This window comes from Protopterus annectens, chromosome 8.part0 (genome assembly GCF_019279795.1).
Source record: "Protopterus annectens isolate FY-2018-M chromosome 8.part0, PAN1.0, whole genome shotgun sequence".
NCBI lineage: Eukaryota > Metazoa > Chordata > Ceratodontiformes > Protopteridae > Protopterus > Protopterus annectens.
In genome coordinates, this window is record NC_056741.1 from 258,175,262 (window position 1) to 258,192,271 (window position 17,010).

A 17,010-nucleotide genomic window follows, 5' to 3' on the forward strand; every position below is an offset into this window, starting at 1 on the left:
GTAATAGGGATGATAGGTTATCCTTCCATAGTACAGCTTGTCTGCCACTTAGGAGCGAAACCAATGAACTGCCAGGTTATCTATGGAGAGAGTTTTTAGTGTCCATAGGAGTAGCTGGTGGTTTACCATATCAAACGCCTTGGATAGGTCTAGAAAGAGGTCAGAGGAAAGCTTGTTATTGTTAACGGTTTTGATTTATTGTATAAGAGAAGGAAAAAAGGGCTGAGGTTGTACTATGGTAGGGTCTAAATCTATGTTGAGAGGGGGCTAGGAGATTGCTCAAACTGAAGTAGGGTAAGAATTGCTTATGGATAAATATTTCCATAATTTTAGCCAAGGGTGACAGGATAGTGATATGCCTGTAATTTGATAGTTCAGTGGAACTACCCCCTTTATGGAGAATAATAACATGGGAAATTTTCCAGATGGAGGGGATATAAGCTTCCGAGATGGTTGATTAATATTGAAATGGGATATGCTATTACATCTGCGGCTTTTTGAAGATATTCTGCGGGGAGAAGGTCTGCTGATAGGGTGGTGGGTTTCAGTTTCTTGATTAACGATCTGATAAGTGATGTTGGTACTGGTGTAAAGTTGAAGGAGAGGTGAGTATTGGGTGTGGGGTCAGTTAGATTTGGGGTATTGGGAGCTAGTTGGTTGGCAAGGGATTGAATAGTTTCCGTAAAGAAAGTGTTGAAGCTGTTAGCAATATTTTCCGGAGGTTTTTGGAGGGTTGTCAAGGGGGTAGGGGTAGTAGAATGTCCTGGGTGGAGAAAGGTTATTTATACTAGAACAAAATTTTTGTGGTCGATTTTGGTGCTTTTGTTGCAGGTTACAGTAATAGTTTTTTTTTATCTAGGACAATAGACTTCTTTTTAACATTCCTTAGTTGTTTATATATAAGTTAATCCTTTGGGGATTTAGTGCCTCTCCAAGAGGCCCAAGCTTTATTTCTATGTACGATTTTTTGTCTAGTTTCTTTAGACAGCCACGGTGCTACTTTTTTATTGGTTCTGACAGTACGGATAGGTGCGTGGTTATCAAGTATAGTAAAAAATGTGGAGTTAAAGTACAAAACTGCTTCATCTAATGGAAGTTTTATACAAGACCAATTGCATGACTGAAGTTCATTTTGTAATTTAGTTTGATTAAAGTTGTTATTGCTCCTAATACTTTGGAAGGTAGATAGATGGGGGATATCAGTTTTTTGCCTGAGTATATAAGTGAAGAAGTGGTCACTTATTTCCTCCGGTTGGGTGACCTACCCTATTTCTTTCTCTTTGTCTGTACTCTTATCAGGCCTTGAAAGGGAAGGCAGTCTCTAACCTGCATTCCAAATATATTCTTGGCCTCTTCTTATTCTATTACCCTTTCCCTTTTTAGTTATTTCCTCCCTGGTTCCTTTGCCAGATTTCTCGAATAAATTCCACCCCCCTCTTGCCTATTATCTGTATCCCTAACCAGAGACATCCCTGTTGTCAGAATCTCTTTTTTTTTCCATTTTCATGTTGGTTTAGTGCTTGGCATACTCCCTGCTATTTTTTGAATATAATACTCTGTATGATTTTTGTTGTTCTCCGTAAGAGTCTTCATCCAAAATCCCAATCTGTCCTTATTTCTTGAGCTTTCCCCCTGTATCATTATCATTTCTTTCCACTTTGAATTATAGTTTTCTGCTTGTGCTGTGTGTAAAAGCCTTATCTGTATTGCTCTAAAATACCCCCTCAAATTGGGTAATCCTAGTCTGCCTTGCTCTGATGGAAGACTCAACTTATCCCACTTGACCCTTGGTGTCTTGCCTTCCCAGATAAAATCCTTCAACTCGTTTTTTTTTTTTTAATTGGTATCCACACCTTCTCTTCTAAAAATATGCCTGACCTGTGTATAAGACTAAAGGGACTAAAACTATTTTAATTTTGTATCTTAGTATCCATATATAACAAAGCTTCCAGTTTCTCAATTTTTGTATCATCTTCTGTTTAGTCTCTTCCCACATATCCTTAGCTGCCACAACAGTCTCATTTCTAATCCATATTGATAAATGCTTCATTTTATCATGTCCCCATAAGTATGGATATTGTTGGATCAGTTTGTGTGTGGGTACATAATTTACCACTATTGCCTTTGTTTTAGCTTCATTAATTTTGCATCCCAAGAAGATTTGAAACTGTCTTAAAATGTTCCACAGCACTGTAATGTCCCTTTCTGGTGTTGTCATGTATAAAATAATATCTGCAAATAGAGCCAGCTTTTCCTGTCTACCATACCAATTATGTCCTTAAATTTATTAGTACCTTATTTTCTTTGCCAGTGGTTCTAATAATAATGCAAACAAAGGAGAAACCAGACAACCCTGCCTGATTCCTGTACTCAAGCAGATGTTATCAGAGAGGATGTCACCCACTTCAGTTTTCGCCTCCAGTCCCTCATATATACTTCTAATCACCCTTATAGTTGTATCAGGGAAAACAGATGCTTCCATTGCCCTGCTGATGAAGTCCCAGTCTACTTTGTCAAATGCTTTCTCTGCATCAAGACCCATGAGTCGCTGTGGTATTTTCTTATATTCTGCTTCCCTCTGGATCAATAATGTTCTGTTAATGTTGTCAAATGTTTGCCTCCCCTCCACAAAATCACAGTGATCCATATCTGTCTATTTTGGTATCACTTTTGCCATTTTTTGGCCATTATAGACATAAACATTTTATAATCATGGTTTCGTATTGAAATGGGCCTGTATGAAGCTGGATCTGATGGATCTTTACCCTCTTTAGGTATTACCTTTACCACTGCAGTCCTCCAGAATGCTGGTACTTCTCTTAAAATGCTGTTAAACAAAACCTTCCAGATCTTTATCAGTGTTTTCCTTCCCAGCTTCCAAACTTCCACAGAAATACCACCTATTTCTTGGTACTTTCCTGTAGATTGGTGATGCATAGCCATTTTTATCTAATCTCTACTTATCCTGTTAGTAATTGAGCCTCATCTACCACTAACCTTGGCTTATTTACTTCTTCCATAAACATTTCCATTTGCGCCTTTTCTTGATTTCCATATTTCTCTGCTTTATGCAAACATTGATAACATTGTTGAAATATTTCTAATACTTCTACATGGTCTCTTATCTTCCTTGGTATAGGCTTCCTAAGCTTGGTGGCGGCCCTTTCCACTTTCTGTTGGCTGAGTCTGTGCTAAATGTTTTTGTGCTCTAGAATTATCAAAAAACAGTTGCTTAACAGCAATCTTTCTAAACTAGTGCATGTTATTGTGGTAATTCCTTATTTTCTGTTTAGCATTCTGCAGTTGCTTCTTTTCTTCTGATACATTCCCAATATTTTGCAATACTTTAACATTTGTCAGTCCCTCTAAATAGTAGTTACTTCTTAGCCACATCTCCTCTTCCTTTATTTCCACGCTAGTTTTAAACTCCACTTTAATTTTATCCCACTCTAGCTATATTTTTAGAAGAAATTTCTATCTTCTGTAGTAGCTCCTGAATTAATTCCAAAACCCATTCTTTAAATTCCTCTCTTCAGCCGATAGGTGAAGTGCTAGTGTCTCATTTTTATTTCATTACCTTGTGTTTTTATTTTAGTTATTGGGAGTATGATCTGAAATAGTTAGCTGGTGTTTCAAGACCTTCAATTAAATGCACATGTTCCTGTGAGATAAAAATTCTATCTAGCCTAGCCCAGTTTTTATTTCTTGGAGAATATGTAAATTCACTCTGAACTCCTGGTACTGAATTTGCATCTTCCATGCCAAACGTTTTCATAAATTTCTTCAGAAATCTACCCTCCTTTGTTATATTTTCCCTTCTAGGTCCCCCAGACACATCTTCAATGTTGCAAACCAAATTCCAGTCTCCACCTAAAAGTACGATTCCTTGCTGAAAGCTGATTATTTCTCCCAGAATTTTCTTAAGCTCCATTGTAGCAGTTTTAGGTGGAGTATAAATGCATGCCAGTGTAATCTTCCTCCCTTGCCAATAGCCTCTTAGTACTATATATCTGATCTTTTTTTACCTCTTCTATCACTATTGGAGCTCCTCTTGTAATTAATACAAGTACGTCTCTTTTCCTATGCCCCAGATATTCCTCTGAATAACCATCCTGAAAACTTTTCTTTATCAAATTCACATGTTCAGTTCTTTCCAGGTGTCTCCTGTAGCATAGCAATTTGCAGTCTACATTTTTAATAAAGTTCACCACTCTTTCTTTTTTATATTGATCTGCAAGACCATTCAGATTGAAAGGCATTACAGAAAACATTTTCCTATATAGTTATTATTACCAACTTTTATGTGTAATTGCTTTTTTGTTAAATGTCTAGTTCCACCTTTTGTGTTACATGCACATACTGTTCGGCAGGTTGGTCTTTTTATACAGTTGTTTCTTGTCATATCAATTTGAGCCTGTGCCACATCTTACTTAACTTTTTTTTTTGAAAGCCTTCAAACAGAACAAAGCCCCCCAAAACCCCCCTAAAACATGTTGACTTAATACACAAAACTGTACATATTCACATATTGACGTTTTTGCTTCCTAATAAGAACAAAAGTTCTAAGTTGATAGCCACATAGACAGGCTAGAGTTTACCACAAAGAAAGGTTAGTCAGCTTGGACACAGTGATATCTCTCATTCCCTGCCTTCAACAGTGGGCACATGGTGGGCACAAGGCATGTATAACTCAACAAGGGGTCTTGCCCCCAACCACCCCAAAAAGGCAAACATCAGATCAGACTACTTCTGGGGGGGGCACTGGGGGCACATGCATACAAGGCAAGCCCTGGGCAGCAAAGAAAAGAAAAAAAAAAAAAAAAAAAAGAAAAAAGATATTGTACAGAGCTAGACAGCCTGAAGGATCTACTACAGCCAGGTCAACTTGCAATAAAGACAACACAACATTTGGGAGAGGAGGTGGCCTATTGGTTAAGTTGTTTGCCTTACAACACACAAGAGGAGGGTTGAGTCTCTCTAGGATAATTGGCTAGGCTTACAATGGCTCACAAGAGCAATTAGCCTAGTACTAACCTGTGAGCCTGTGAACACCACAGTAATATGGTACATAAACAAACAAGGGGGCACACATTCCTACCCTCTTTGCAGGCAAGCAATAACCTTATGGAACACAGCTCTGGCCTACCAAGTCCAGTTACTTACTAGTAAGTGCCGTTTGATTTTCTCTATCTTTATAACTCACCCAGCTGAGAAAACACTTGAATGATTTCAGTAAACACGTTCTCCAAGCCATTTCTCTTTATCAGATTGTCTTCTAGTGACATGCAAACCAGACACAAAACTGCTAAGGGTACCTTGTTTACCTGAAAAAAATCCTTATAATATTCAATATTCTTTTTCATATACATGCTTTGTAATAAACTTGTTACTGGATAATGTCTAGGGCCTTAACCCAGTCATTTCTCTATGGAAGCATGGGAAAAAAGCTCACTGATTTTTTTTTTCTTTTGTCATACTCTCTTAACCAGACCTTTCCTTTCTCCTTCCTTTTTAACATTGCAGTGTCTACATTTCTTAAAAATGAACAAAGAAAGAGTAGAATGGAGAGAGAGAAAAAAAACAAAAGCACCCGTTTATATTAGTATCCCCTTTGCATTTCAGAAAAAAACTGATAGAACTTCAAGTCTAATAGGTTTTGTGTTTTCTTTAAAGCCCTATCAGCTGGGAAACCCCCCTGATTACTTTCAGAGAACGTTAAGTCCTAGCCAATTTCTCTGTTTTTTTCTTTTCCCTCAGCCAATCCCCTTCCATCACACTGTCTCCAGTTTCTCTTCCTCACACTCTGTCTGGGGAGACATGAGAACCAGACAGCCATTTTCTCTTTTTCAGAATGTCTCCATGGAAACCTGAAGACCAGCTTCATAATTGCTACCAAGTATACATGCATTTGCTAGAAAAAAAGCTTCATAATATTCAGTATTCTTTTTCATTTACTTGCTCTCTGTTAAATCAGTCTAAGGTCCTTAATACAGTCATTTCCCCATGCAAAAGTGAAAAAACACATTAATTTTAACTTTATCCCTTTTTAACCAGGCTTTTATTTTACATTGCATTGCCTATATTTCTCAAAACTGCACAAGAAGAAAGAGATAAGGGGGAGAAAAAAAACAGCACCTGTTTGCAGTCCCCATTACACCTACAAATAGTGTGCAAAGAAAACCATATACTACAAATACAGTACTACAAAGAAAAGAAAATGTTTTCTTTACTTAAAGTTAGCTTTCTCCCATCTCTTCCCTTCCCCAATGCATTGTTTCCGAACATTAATAACATAATGTAGGGCATGTACTTCAGAGTCCCCCACAAATCCAAGAAACTTTGAAAGATTCCAATATTACCATATTTTCTTGTTCTGTCATATTTCACAAACATAATTATTGCATTGTAATCCCATATTGAGTCATTGGTTTTATTATTCTTCTCCATTGCCCAAATCCTATCTCTGCTTCATTTCCAATGTAGTTTCAGTTCTTGTAGTAAACTGTTGTGCTCCCTCCCTTCTCTCCAACATTTACCATTGAAGTACTGGAAAAGGTTTCATAGGTAGTCTGTCTGTGGTCCTTATCAGAAGAACAAAAAGCAGAATCTCCCCGTCTCACAGCTCACTTTTTGTTGGATGAACGTTTGTATTTTCTAATTAGCATGCACTTCATCAAAAGATTTTGTACTTCCAGGAATGAATACCTTTAAGACAGCTTGATACAGCAATTTGAATCTCACACCTGCGTCTCAATATTCCCTGAATAATGGAATAATTTACTCCTCTTCTGCATGGTGTACAATGAGTAGACATTCGCCACAAACACTCTGCTCTTTCCCACTTTTAGTAGTTTGTCCTCCTGCCACAGTTTTGTCAGAATTAACTCCTCCTGCTAGTAGGATTGCATCTTTACAATTAAAGGTCAGGGCTGCTTTCTTATAACTAGATTTGCAGCATGCACATGATGTGCCTTTTCAACTAACAACAACTGCTGTGGAATACCAGTCCAGTTGCTTATTTGTGCTTTCAGAAACTTAATGCAGTCATTTCCTTCCAGCTTCTCTGGTATAGCTGAAAATCTCAGGTTTGCCCTATGTCATTGATGGCAAACCTTTTGGGTTCGGCATGTCAAAAATTCAGAAAATGCCTAACTTGATTCTATTGGTGTGCTGCCCCCCCCCCCGAGAAACCAAAACAAAATACATAAGTAAAATAAATAAAAATAAATAAAACCGCATAGCTCTCAGTACATCAGGGATAAATCTCAACAGAATCATGGACAAATCTAGAAATGAGACATGGACAGTTTTAAACTACTAGTAGTATTAATTTGAGACACTAACAGAATTAATGCATATTTTCTGAAGTAAAATAAAAGTCACCAGTTTTAGGAGGGATCAAGAGGGACAGTTGAGAGCAATGTAAAACAGCAGACACTTAGAAATGCAGACTACTTGCCCTTTGCAGAAGTGTAACCACAAAGAGAAAACAATGTCAGCACTGCCCTTTGCAGATTCTATCAAGGCAGTATACCAAAATAGTCTTTGATGTTAATAACTTCCTTATCTTTGCAGCAGTGTTGAACTGGCTCCTGGCGCAAAATAATTCAGTGCACTTCACATAAGCAGTGAATGCAAAAGCAGTTTCTTTGGTAACTCTGGTGTTGGTGAATGTTGGTGCGTCATGCAGAACGTCGTGGTGTGTCACCTTTGACACGCGTGTCATATGGTTCGCCATCACTGCCGTATGTGCTCTGTCATCTAATGTTTTGAAACATCTGTTCCTGAGCAGTCTGGCAGCTAGCCTTTTTCTTCATTTCGACCTCTGATTTTTGCAGCTTTATCATCTCATCTGAATATCTGTTTAAAGCTTCTTCCATTTTTCCAGCCATTTGTTGTTTGTATTAATATCCTCCATCAGTGTTTTGTTTAATTTAACCAGGTCTGTATGCAGTTGTCTTGTATCTTCCTGTAGGTTATTGAAAGTCGTGTCTGAAGGTTGCATTGCTTTTTGCTGAAGAGCTGCACTACTTTTTCACTGTTTCTTCCTCACTTTTTGTAGCTGATTTTTTTTTCTGGGTCTTTTGTATTTCTTTATTCCTGGCATCTAGGCAGCACACTTACTAGTCATTTACTGAAATTTACCCATAAACACAAGTCTACTGGCCTTCTGTGCTGAGTTTCTGTTTTCACACTGGAAGACCTAGAAAGAAGCTGATGCTCAGTGTGCAGCCATCTTGGAAGTCCATGAAAAATCCTTTTCAGTTCTAGTCGGCAAGTATTAACTTTTCTCACACAGTTATAAGTCTAGCAAGATTTCAGTGTTTTCCATAGTTGACATGGGAATATACTCAATACACTTAAGAACTGTAAGAGAACAGTTGGCAGTTCATGTCTGAAAGGTTTATCACTTAGTTTCTGAGATTTAGTTCCAGTGCAAGCAGATGTTCAGGGCTGACCTACGTTTGTTTTATTTATTTATTTTTTTGATTACATGTCTGCCTCCCTTTACTTACTACTACTTGAAAAGTAGCTTCCTGCCTAAGCTTCATTCATATGTTTCAGACTGTGGACTTTGCCAGAAGTGTGTTGTATTTACTATTTCAGTTAAATGCAGAATTAGAAGTTATTTTTAAAATGTTGGTTGCTGGAGATGCGGCTCTTCTTTTTTGACTTCAGTACAGTCTATTTAAAGAATATGAGCAGTATTTCCAGAATTACCACAGGCAAGATTGGTGTTTAATAAGAGGAATTAGTTAAAGCTGGTAAATTCTCAGAAGAGATCTCTGACATTTCTGATTAACTGATGGTAATTTGATTTTTATGGTTGTATCTTCTGAAGCTTCGTTTAGTATGTTAAGCACACAGAAGGATCCTTGTAAAGAAATAAGTGGTGTGTTCTTGGCGATCTGTTTTACAGGCATAGAAACATATTTTCTGTTTTGTTTTCCTTTGCAGGCTTGATTAGTCGGTATCCTGAGCACGACAGTGAAGCATTCCCTTTACCTAATGCTGTGCCAGTGTTTTGTTTACCAATGGGAGCCACGATAGAGAGCTGGCCTGACAACACTAAGTATCACCTGCCTGTCTTTTCAACATTTGTGCTTACAGGTGCTTCTGGTGATAGGGTAAGACTTGACACTTAAGTCTTTATTGTGTGTTTAGTGTCATAGTTTTCAATATTTGGGTGACAAATGTGACTGATAGTTGAAGCCAAGACCTTAACAGTGTGTTTTTAAGAATGATGATAAAGTTCTGATGCTTTAAACAAAATGGATTTAAGTGGTATTGCCCGATTTTCATTTTGCACATTTGTCATTTTGAGTTCCCCTACTCCAGATGTGCAGCTCCCTGGTGCATTCAGGAGCATCAAGCACCAGTTTTAAAACATTAGACTAGCTCCATAATTTGCAGATCTGGGAATAGGAGAGGCAACATTTTCAGCCAGTAGGAGTGAAACTGCAAGATGTTCATAGTGTTACCCTGCTGCAGTCATCACACTTGGGTTATCCTGTCGTCAGGCGGTCCCACAGTTGGCTGGATTTCCAAAGTCTTGGTCCGATGTCGGTTGCTGTCGCCTCATCCCTGATGTCAGTGCGCCAGGGGTACATATACTGCAACCGACGCCATTTTCTTCAGTCTTTCTTGCCGCGCGGTGCCCGAAGCAGAAGCAGTTTGCAAGTGCCGGTCGGCCGACTCCTGAGATTGTCGAATTCGAATTTCAGACCAAAGTCTTCTATAAAGCTAAGTACCCCGTTGGGGAAACTTTTCTTGCCTCAGACCGATGTCAGAAAAAGTTAACAATTGTATTTCTTGTGGGAAGCAAATACCTCATAAGGATTTTCATTCTTATTGTATACCTTGCCTAGGCCCTGATCACGACGTCACTTCTTGTCGTTTTTGTGCTAGGTTTAGTAAGCGTACTATTAAAAGACAATTTGATTTCGCATGACACTTTTTTGGTAGAAAATTTAACTATAACATGCCATTGGAGCTACCGACTACCGGCGTGCACAAAAAGTGCAGGGACAAGGACCGACAGCCCAGGCCTAAGCCCGATTCCGAGACCTCAGTTGATCTGGTCTCCGGTTATCAGTGAGGCTCTGACGCAGCCCCTGACTACCGCAGTTCTGGAACCCGAGACCGCTACAGATATTTTGACGGAATGTACTAGGCCGACGCAGCCTTTTACTTCAGGCCCTTCCGACGATTTACCTTCCAAGGACGTCGGTGCTTCAGAAACACCATCGGTTTCTGAAGGCATATTCAGACCAATGACTCTTACAGTCAAAACGTTTTCCAAGTCGAAGATGACTCCTAAATCAAAAAAGACTACACTTCAGTCTCCTGTTCAAGGCCCTATGCCTAAGAAACAGATGCTCAAGATGGCTGAAGATTTGATTTCTCTTATCAGGGGTTCTCAGCCACCTCCTGACAAAAGGCCTAGACAAGAGGAAGATTCTGCTTCCTCTGAGCAACTGTCTATTTCTTCGGATTCCTGTGAGGACCAAGACTATTCCTTCTCTCCTTATGAAGATTCTGATGCTGAGGATTCTATTCCCTCGGCTTCTCCTCCTGAAGACTACTCTTTTGGGGAAACTTTTACACACTATGAGGGAACATTTTCACTGGGAAGGTCAGGATTACTCTGATTGCAAGAAAAGGCTCAGAGAGTTTCTTTTACTCCCCCAACACAGACCTCTAGCCATCCCTCCTGTTTTGGACGTTGTGGATGATGTCTATTTAGAATCCAGTTTCAATCCAGACTCTCTACCTCCTGCTCCGGCCAAGCCTGACAGATACTACAGAGTTCCTGATTCCCACAAAAGCCCAGTAGCTGATCCAGAGACCATCTCCCAGGGTCCCAAGGGGGCTAAGGCTTCCATGGCTAAAAACCCAGTACCTTCTGAAATTGATTCAAGAGCACTAGACAGGTGGGGGGGAAAGGTTTACACCTCAGCCACATTAGCTATGAGAGCACTAAATTGTCAGTTTCATATGCTTAAGTTTCAGCAATTTCTGATTTCTCAGTTAAAACAAAGGATAACCTCCCTCCCTCAACAATCTGAATTGAAAGAAGTACAGGATTTGTTGCACGCCACCGAGCAGGTGGGCAAACATACCTTACAATGTGGGTTTGATTCTTTAGAGGCCTCCTGCAGAGCAGCTGTCACTGGATCAATTATACGTAGGCATGCCTGGTTAAAGGAACAAAGTCTGCCTGATCATGTTAAAGCAAAACTACTAGATGCTCCCTTATAGCAGGATGTTCTTTTTGGAGTTAAAGCAGAAGTTGTTTTAAAGAAAATGGAAGATAAGGTGAAATCAGTGCAGACAGTCAAAGATTTCCTACAAGTACAACCCCCTCGCTTCAGCAGAAACTGGCCAACAAAAAATTGGTCCTTTCCAGCCACTGACAGACCTCAGAGGGGTAAATACAGGCGACCAAGGGGCAGAGGACAACCACAAGCCCAGTATAAACCTCGCCAATGGGGCACTCCAACCCAGAAGGGAGGAGAAGACAGGTCTCAACCCACCCGAAGGCAAACTCAATGACTTGCACCTCAGCTGGCCAAACAAAGCTCTTTTGTCAGCCCCCTTGGGGGGAAAACTAGCACTATTTGCAGACAACTGGCACATGGTCACAAAGGACAAATGGGTCCTAGACATAATTTTACGAGGATACAAATTCCACTTTCACACCTTGCCAATGAAGAGGAATGCCAAACCTGCCACAAAATCAAAGGGCAGAGGCTCAAAAACAAATTACAGCTCTTATGACCATGAGAGCCATTCAGCGGGTACCAACTCAAGAGCAAGACCAAGGATTTTACTCGAGGCTCTTTCTAGTACCCAGAAAGGACAATGTTTGGAGACCAATTCTGGACCTTTCAACTCTAAACACTTACAAGTTCCCAAATTCAAGATGCTAACACTGCAGCAGCTACTTCCCATGTTGGCAAGGAAGCATGGCTGGTAACGTTGGACCTCAAGGAGGCATACCTGCATGTCCCTATCAGACAAAGTTGCAGAAGATACCTCCGTTTCATTGCAGGTTCAACCCATTATCAATTCTCTGCACTGCCCTTTGGCTTATCTACTGTGCCCAGAGTTTTCACAAAATGCCTGGCACCAGTAATTGCATACTGCAGACAAAGAAGAATTCAAATATATCCATACCTGGACGACTGCCTCATCCAAGCAGAAAGAAAAGACATTCCCTTACATCATCTGGCTAATCATCTACTAAATTGTCTGGAGTACACAGTAAACGAAAAGAAGTCAAAACTAGTACCCTCACAAAAAATGACATTCCTGGGTGCCAGCTTGGACACAATGGCCCAGAAGGCTTATCTTACACCAGACAAGCAACTTCAACTGACTCAATATTTCAAGACAATGGCAGCAAAGACCCAATTAACTGCAAGAAAAATTCTGCAGGCTTTGGGCTTCATGGCATCTTGCATTCTGATAATACCATTTGCAAAACTGCATATGAGGAAATTACAGTGGTACCTAAAAAGCGTATGGTCTCAACACAGCCTCAGCTTGGACACAGTGATATCTCTCATTCCCTGCCTTCAACAGGAATTTCTATGGTGGGCACAGGCATGTTAACTCAACAAGGGTCAGCCTTTCACCTTGCCCCCAACCAGGCAAACTATCACAACAGATGCTTCAGACTATGCCTGGGGGGCACACATGGCAGGGCAATGCATACAAGGCCTATGGACTGCAGAACAAAGAAAACTGCACATAAATCAAAAAGATATGCTAGCTGTACAGAAAGCTGACAGCCTTCAAGGATCTACTACAGCCAGGACAACTTGCAATAAAGACGGACAACACCACAGTAATGTGGTACATAAACAAACAAGGGAGCACACATTCCTACCCTCTTTGCAGGCAAGCAATAACCTTATGGAACACAGCTCTGGCCTACCAAGTCCAGTTACAAGCTCAATTCCTGCCAGGACAGAAAAACACATTGGCAGACTACCTAAGCAGAAACATCAAAGATCCCCACGAGTGGAAACTAGACCCACAAATATTTACAATGATAACTCAAAAATGGGGCCTTCCAAATATAGACTTGTTTGCCAGTCCTCAAAACTACCAACTGACAAAATTCTGTACAAGGACATTCCACCATCAAGCTTGGAAAGTGGACGCTCTCTCCTTCAGTTGGCAAAACCTGACAGCATATGCCTTTCCTCCATTACCTCTTCTCACAAAGGTTCTTTTGAAGGTCAAAAAGGAGAAACCTCAACTGATTCTCATAGCCCCAGACTGGCCAAGCCAGCACTGGTACCCGCTATTGAAGAATATGGCTCACAGCCCACCATGGATATTGCCTCAAATACCTCATTTGCTCATGCAGTAAAACAAACAGATTCTACACAGCCAGCTCAAAACCTTAAACCTGGCTGCATGGCAAATCAGTTAAGCATCCAACCAGCCCCTCTTTCACAAGCAGTACTGGATGTTATTCTGGAAGCCAGGAGGCCAAGCACCAGGAAGGCTTACTCGGACAAATGGAAAAGGTTTTCTGCTTGGAACCAAGCTAAAGGCCAAGACACAACTCAGCCTCATATGCCTCACATTCTGCAGTATTTAGCTGAGATGTTGCACAAAGGACTTTCCTTCTCCTCAATTAAAATCCATGCTTCAGCTATTTCAGCTCACTACGACACAAATCCACCTTTATTTTCAAATCCTCTTCTAAGGCAGTTCCTCAGAGGGGCAAAAAACATTAGACCACCTAGAAGAGCTCCTACACCAACATGGGACTTCAGCTTTGTTCTGGAAAAAGTAACGCTACCTCCCTTTGAACCAGCTTTCTCTGCAGACCTTCAGTTCCTATCTTGGAAGACTGCCCTGCTCCTGGCAATAATTTCTGCCAGGAGAGTCTCAGAATTACAGGCACTTATGGCAGTGGAACCTTTCCTCATTTTTCATCAAGACACAGTTTCTCTACGAACTAATCCTTCCTTCATGCCTAAGGTGGTTTCCAGTGTAGCTTTAAATCAAACCTACCCACTTTCTTCCCCAATCCACAGAACAAAGGTGAGAGACTCCTGCATTCCTTGGACATTCACAGGCAGCTTTGTTACTACTTGGATAAAACTAAGGCTTTCAGAAAAACTGACCAGCTCTTTGTATCCTATGCTACAGCTTCTCAAGGGAGGGCCATATACAAGCAAACCATTTCTAAATGAATAGGCCATTGCATACGGTTCTGTTATACCCATCATGGGAAACCAGTTTACCCTACCATTAGATCCCAATCTACCAGGGCAACAGCTACCTGCTACCTGCCTTTCTCAGGGGGGTTCCTACCAAGGAAATTTTAGAAGCTGCAACTTGGAGTTCTGTACACACCTTCACCAAACACTATCACTTACCTCTTTATTCTAAGTCCAGGGCGGGCTTCGCCACTGCAGTTCTGCAGGGCCTCATTGCCTCCACTAACCCTCTATGATACCTCCACCCTACCTTAGCTTTGGGACTCAACCCAAGTGTGATGACTGCAGCAGGGTAACACTATGAACATAGTACAGTTTTGTACCTACCATAAATGTAGATGTTCGAGTGTTCACCCTGCTGCAGTCCAGGTTACCTTCCCTCCAATCCCTCTGATCTACTGGCTAAATCTCTGCTATGCCTTACTGATGTATTTGCTTATAGCTGAAGGGATTTTGTGTTTAGTACAAAATGGTGAGAACACTGTACAATTTGGCTCACCTTTTTGGGGGCACCTGACATCTGGGGCAAGAAAAATTGAAGAAAATGGAGTCGGTTGCAGTATATGTACCCCTGGCACACTGACGTCAGGGATGAGGCGACAGCAACCGACGTCGGACCAAGACTTTGGAAATCCGGCCGACTGCGGGACCGCCTGACGACAGGATAATCCAAGTGTGATGACTGCAGCAGGGTGAACACTCGAACATCTACATTTATGGTAGGTACAAAACTGTACTTTTTCTGTAAGCTTGGCAGATAAAACTTACCCAGACTTATGGTCTTTTCCTGTTTGCCCACAATGCTTTGCCAGATACTTTCTCTCAGGATCTCTGTAGCCACTTTACATACTTGGCATCACGTAAATTGACCTCAGTGTATGGTTGCCCTGCTATTGCACTTTGTTTTTGTTTAATAAAACTGAGAAATCTTTTAGATCTGATGTCTTTCGTCCATTCCTCAACTGATGGCTCTCTGATCTGATCTCAGCAGTCTTCACCACTTTGTTACACTTTAGGCTTCATAGCTCAGTCTCCTCTCCTCCCCTTACCCATAGTCCAATTCTCAGTTACCTTGCATATCATTTGCCACTTCAGTGTTTGGATGCGGTCGTTGTTAACTTGAGCAGATTGTAGTGGCCAAGTACTTTTTTGACTTGTGTTTGTTGCTCTCTTCCCTATTTCATTCCTCCCCGACTCTCCCTCTCTCTCTCTCTGTCTCTCTCTCTATATATATATATATATATATATATATATATATATATATATATATATATACATACATATATATATATATATATATATAAAATCTTTATTCTTGAGGAATTTTAAATCCTACCCCTTCTTGTCAGTGTAATGAGGTCTTGACCCCACTGTTGGTATTCATTTTTTTTATCAATATATGTATGTGTGTGTATATATATATATATATATATATATATATATATATATATATATATATATATATATATATATATATATATATATATATATATATATATATGGGGCCACTTTGTAGTTTTGAGATTCCAAAATCTCGATGTTTTGAGTTCGATGTATCAAAGCTCTAGATTTTGGGTTTTCAAAATTACAAAGTGGTGCAAAAAAAAAAAAACCTAACTAAAATATTGTTTTTGCAGGGGGGCTTCCCCCACACCCCGTGCAACTTAAATACACCATCTTCAAGCTCGTGCTACAGTGAAGAGAATGGTAATGCTCCTGTTATGCTTACCCATTCTCTCCACTGTAGCCTGATCTCGGAGATGGTATATTTAAGTTGCAGGGGGTGTGGAGGGTGCAGGGTGGGGGCCTGCCCCCCCCCCCCTGCAAAAACAGTTTTTAGTATTTTTATTTATTTATTTATTTATTTTTAACTTTGTAATTTCGAGATTCCAAAATCTTGAGTTTCTGGTATCGGTATTTTGAAAGTCGAGATTTTGGGTTTTCGAAATTACAAAGTGTACTCTTATATACATACACATAAACATACATACAGACGCATATACACCTTTACGTTTTGTAGATACTAATTTTGCCACTGTTGGTATTTTGTCCGGATTGTCATCTTTCTTATTGTTATCTTTATCGCTATGTTAGAGAAACCAACTGGTTTTAAGAAGCGTTCCTCATGCAGTCACAAAATTCCAAACTCAGATAATCACTGTTGAGTGCCTGTGTACTGCCTGAGAGCAGGACATTTAAATACAGCGTGTAAAATTTGTATAAGTTGATTCTAAAGTGTCTACTTCATCATCTACCTCTGGAGCTCAATCCTCTTCAGAAAAAAAAATCTTCTGGAGAAGCAGCATACAAAAGCAAAGAATCAAGGAACCGTTCCTCTAATCACTCTCCTCCAACAACTTTGGTCTCAGCTCCACTCAAGAAAATCTCTGATCTGTCAACCTCTTCTGGACCCAACCCCTGACTAAATCAAAATCCTTGCGTCTGACTTGAGCAAAATCTAAGTCCCTCACATCACATCTGAGTTTCCTCTGGAGCCAGTGATTTTAAGGATGCACTCTTCTTTCCTGCAGGACAGTCCGTGAAGGGTATCCTGTCCACATTCAACCTCCTCCTCCCTCAAGTCATCTAGGATCCTAACAGAAGTGGTTGTAGATAGGAAGGTGAGAAAGTTTCTCAGAACCCAGATTCAGTTGGGTTTTATTTCACCTTAGTCTTCATAGGATCTGTGAGCCTACCTACTGCAAACCTTTACCCTTGACCCCTACTTCCATCCATCTTGTGGTTTTAGAGGTTTTGGACCCGT

At 40.3% G+C, this 17,010-nt stretch overlaps 1 protein-coding gene across 2 annotated transcripts in view; it reads left to right on the forward strand.

Moving 5' to 3' along the window:
• Positions 1 to 17,010, forward strand: part of DENND4B (DENN domain containing 4B) — a 2,518,380-nt gene that overhangs the window by 193,098 nt on the left and 2,308,272 nt on the right. For both annotated transcript variants that reach the window (XM_044079736.1, XM_044079737.1), the window contains exon 4: positions 8,959 to 9,128. In XM_044079736.1, the coding sequence (XP_043935671.1) occupies positions 8,959 to 9,128 (170 nt within the window). The remainder of the gene's footprint in view (positions 1 to 8,958; positions 9,129 to 17,010) is intronic.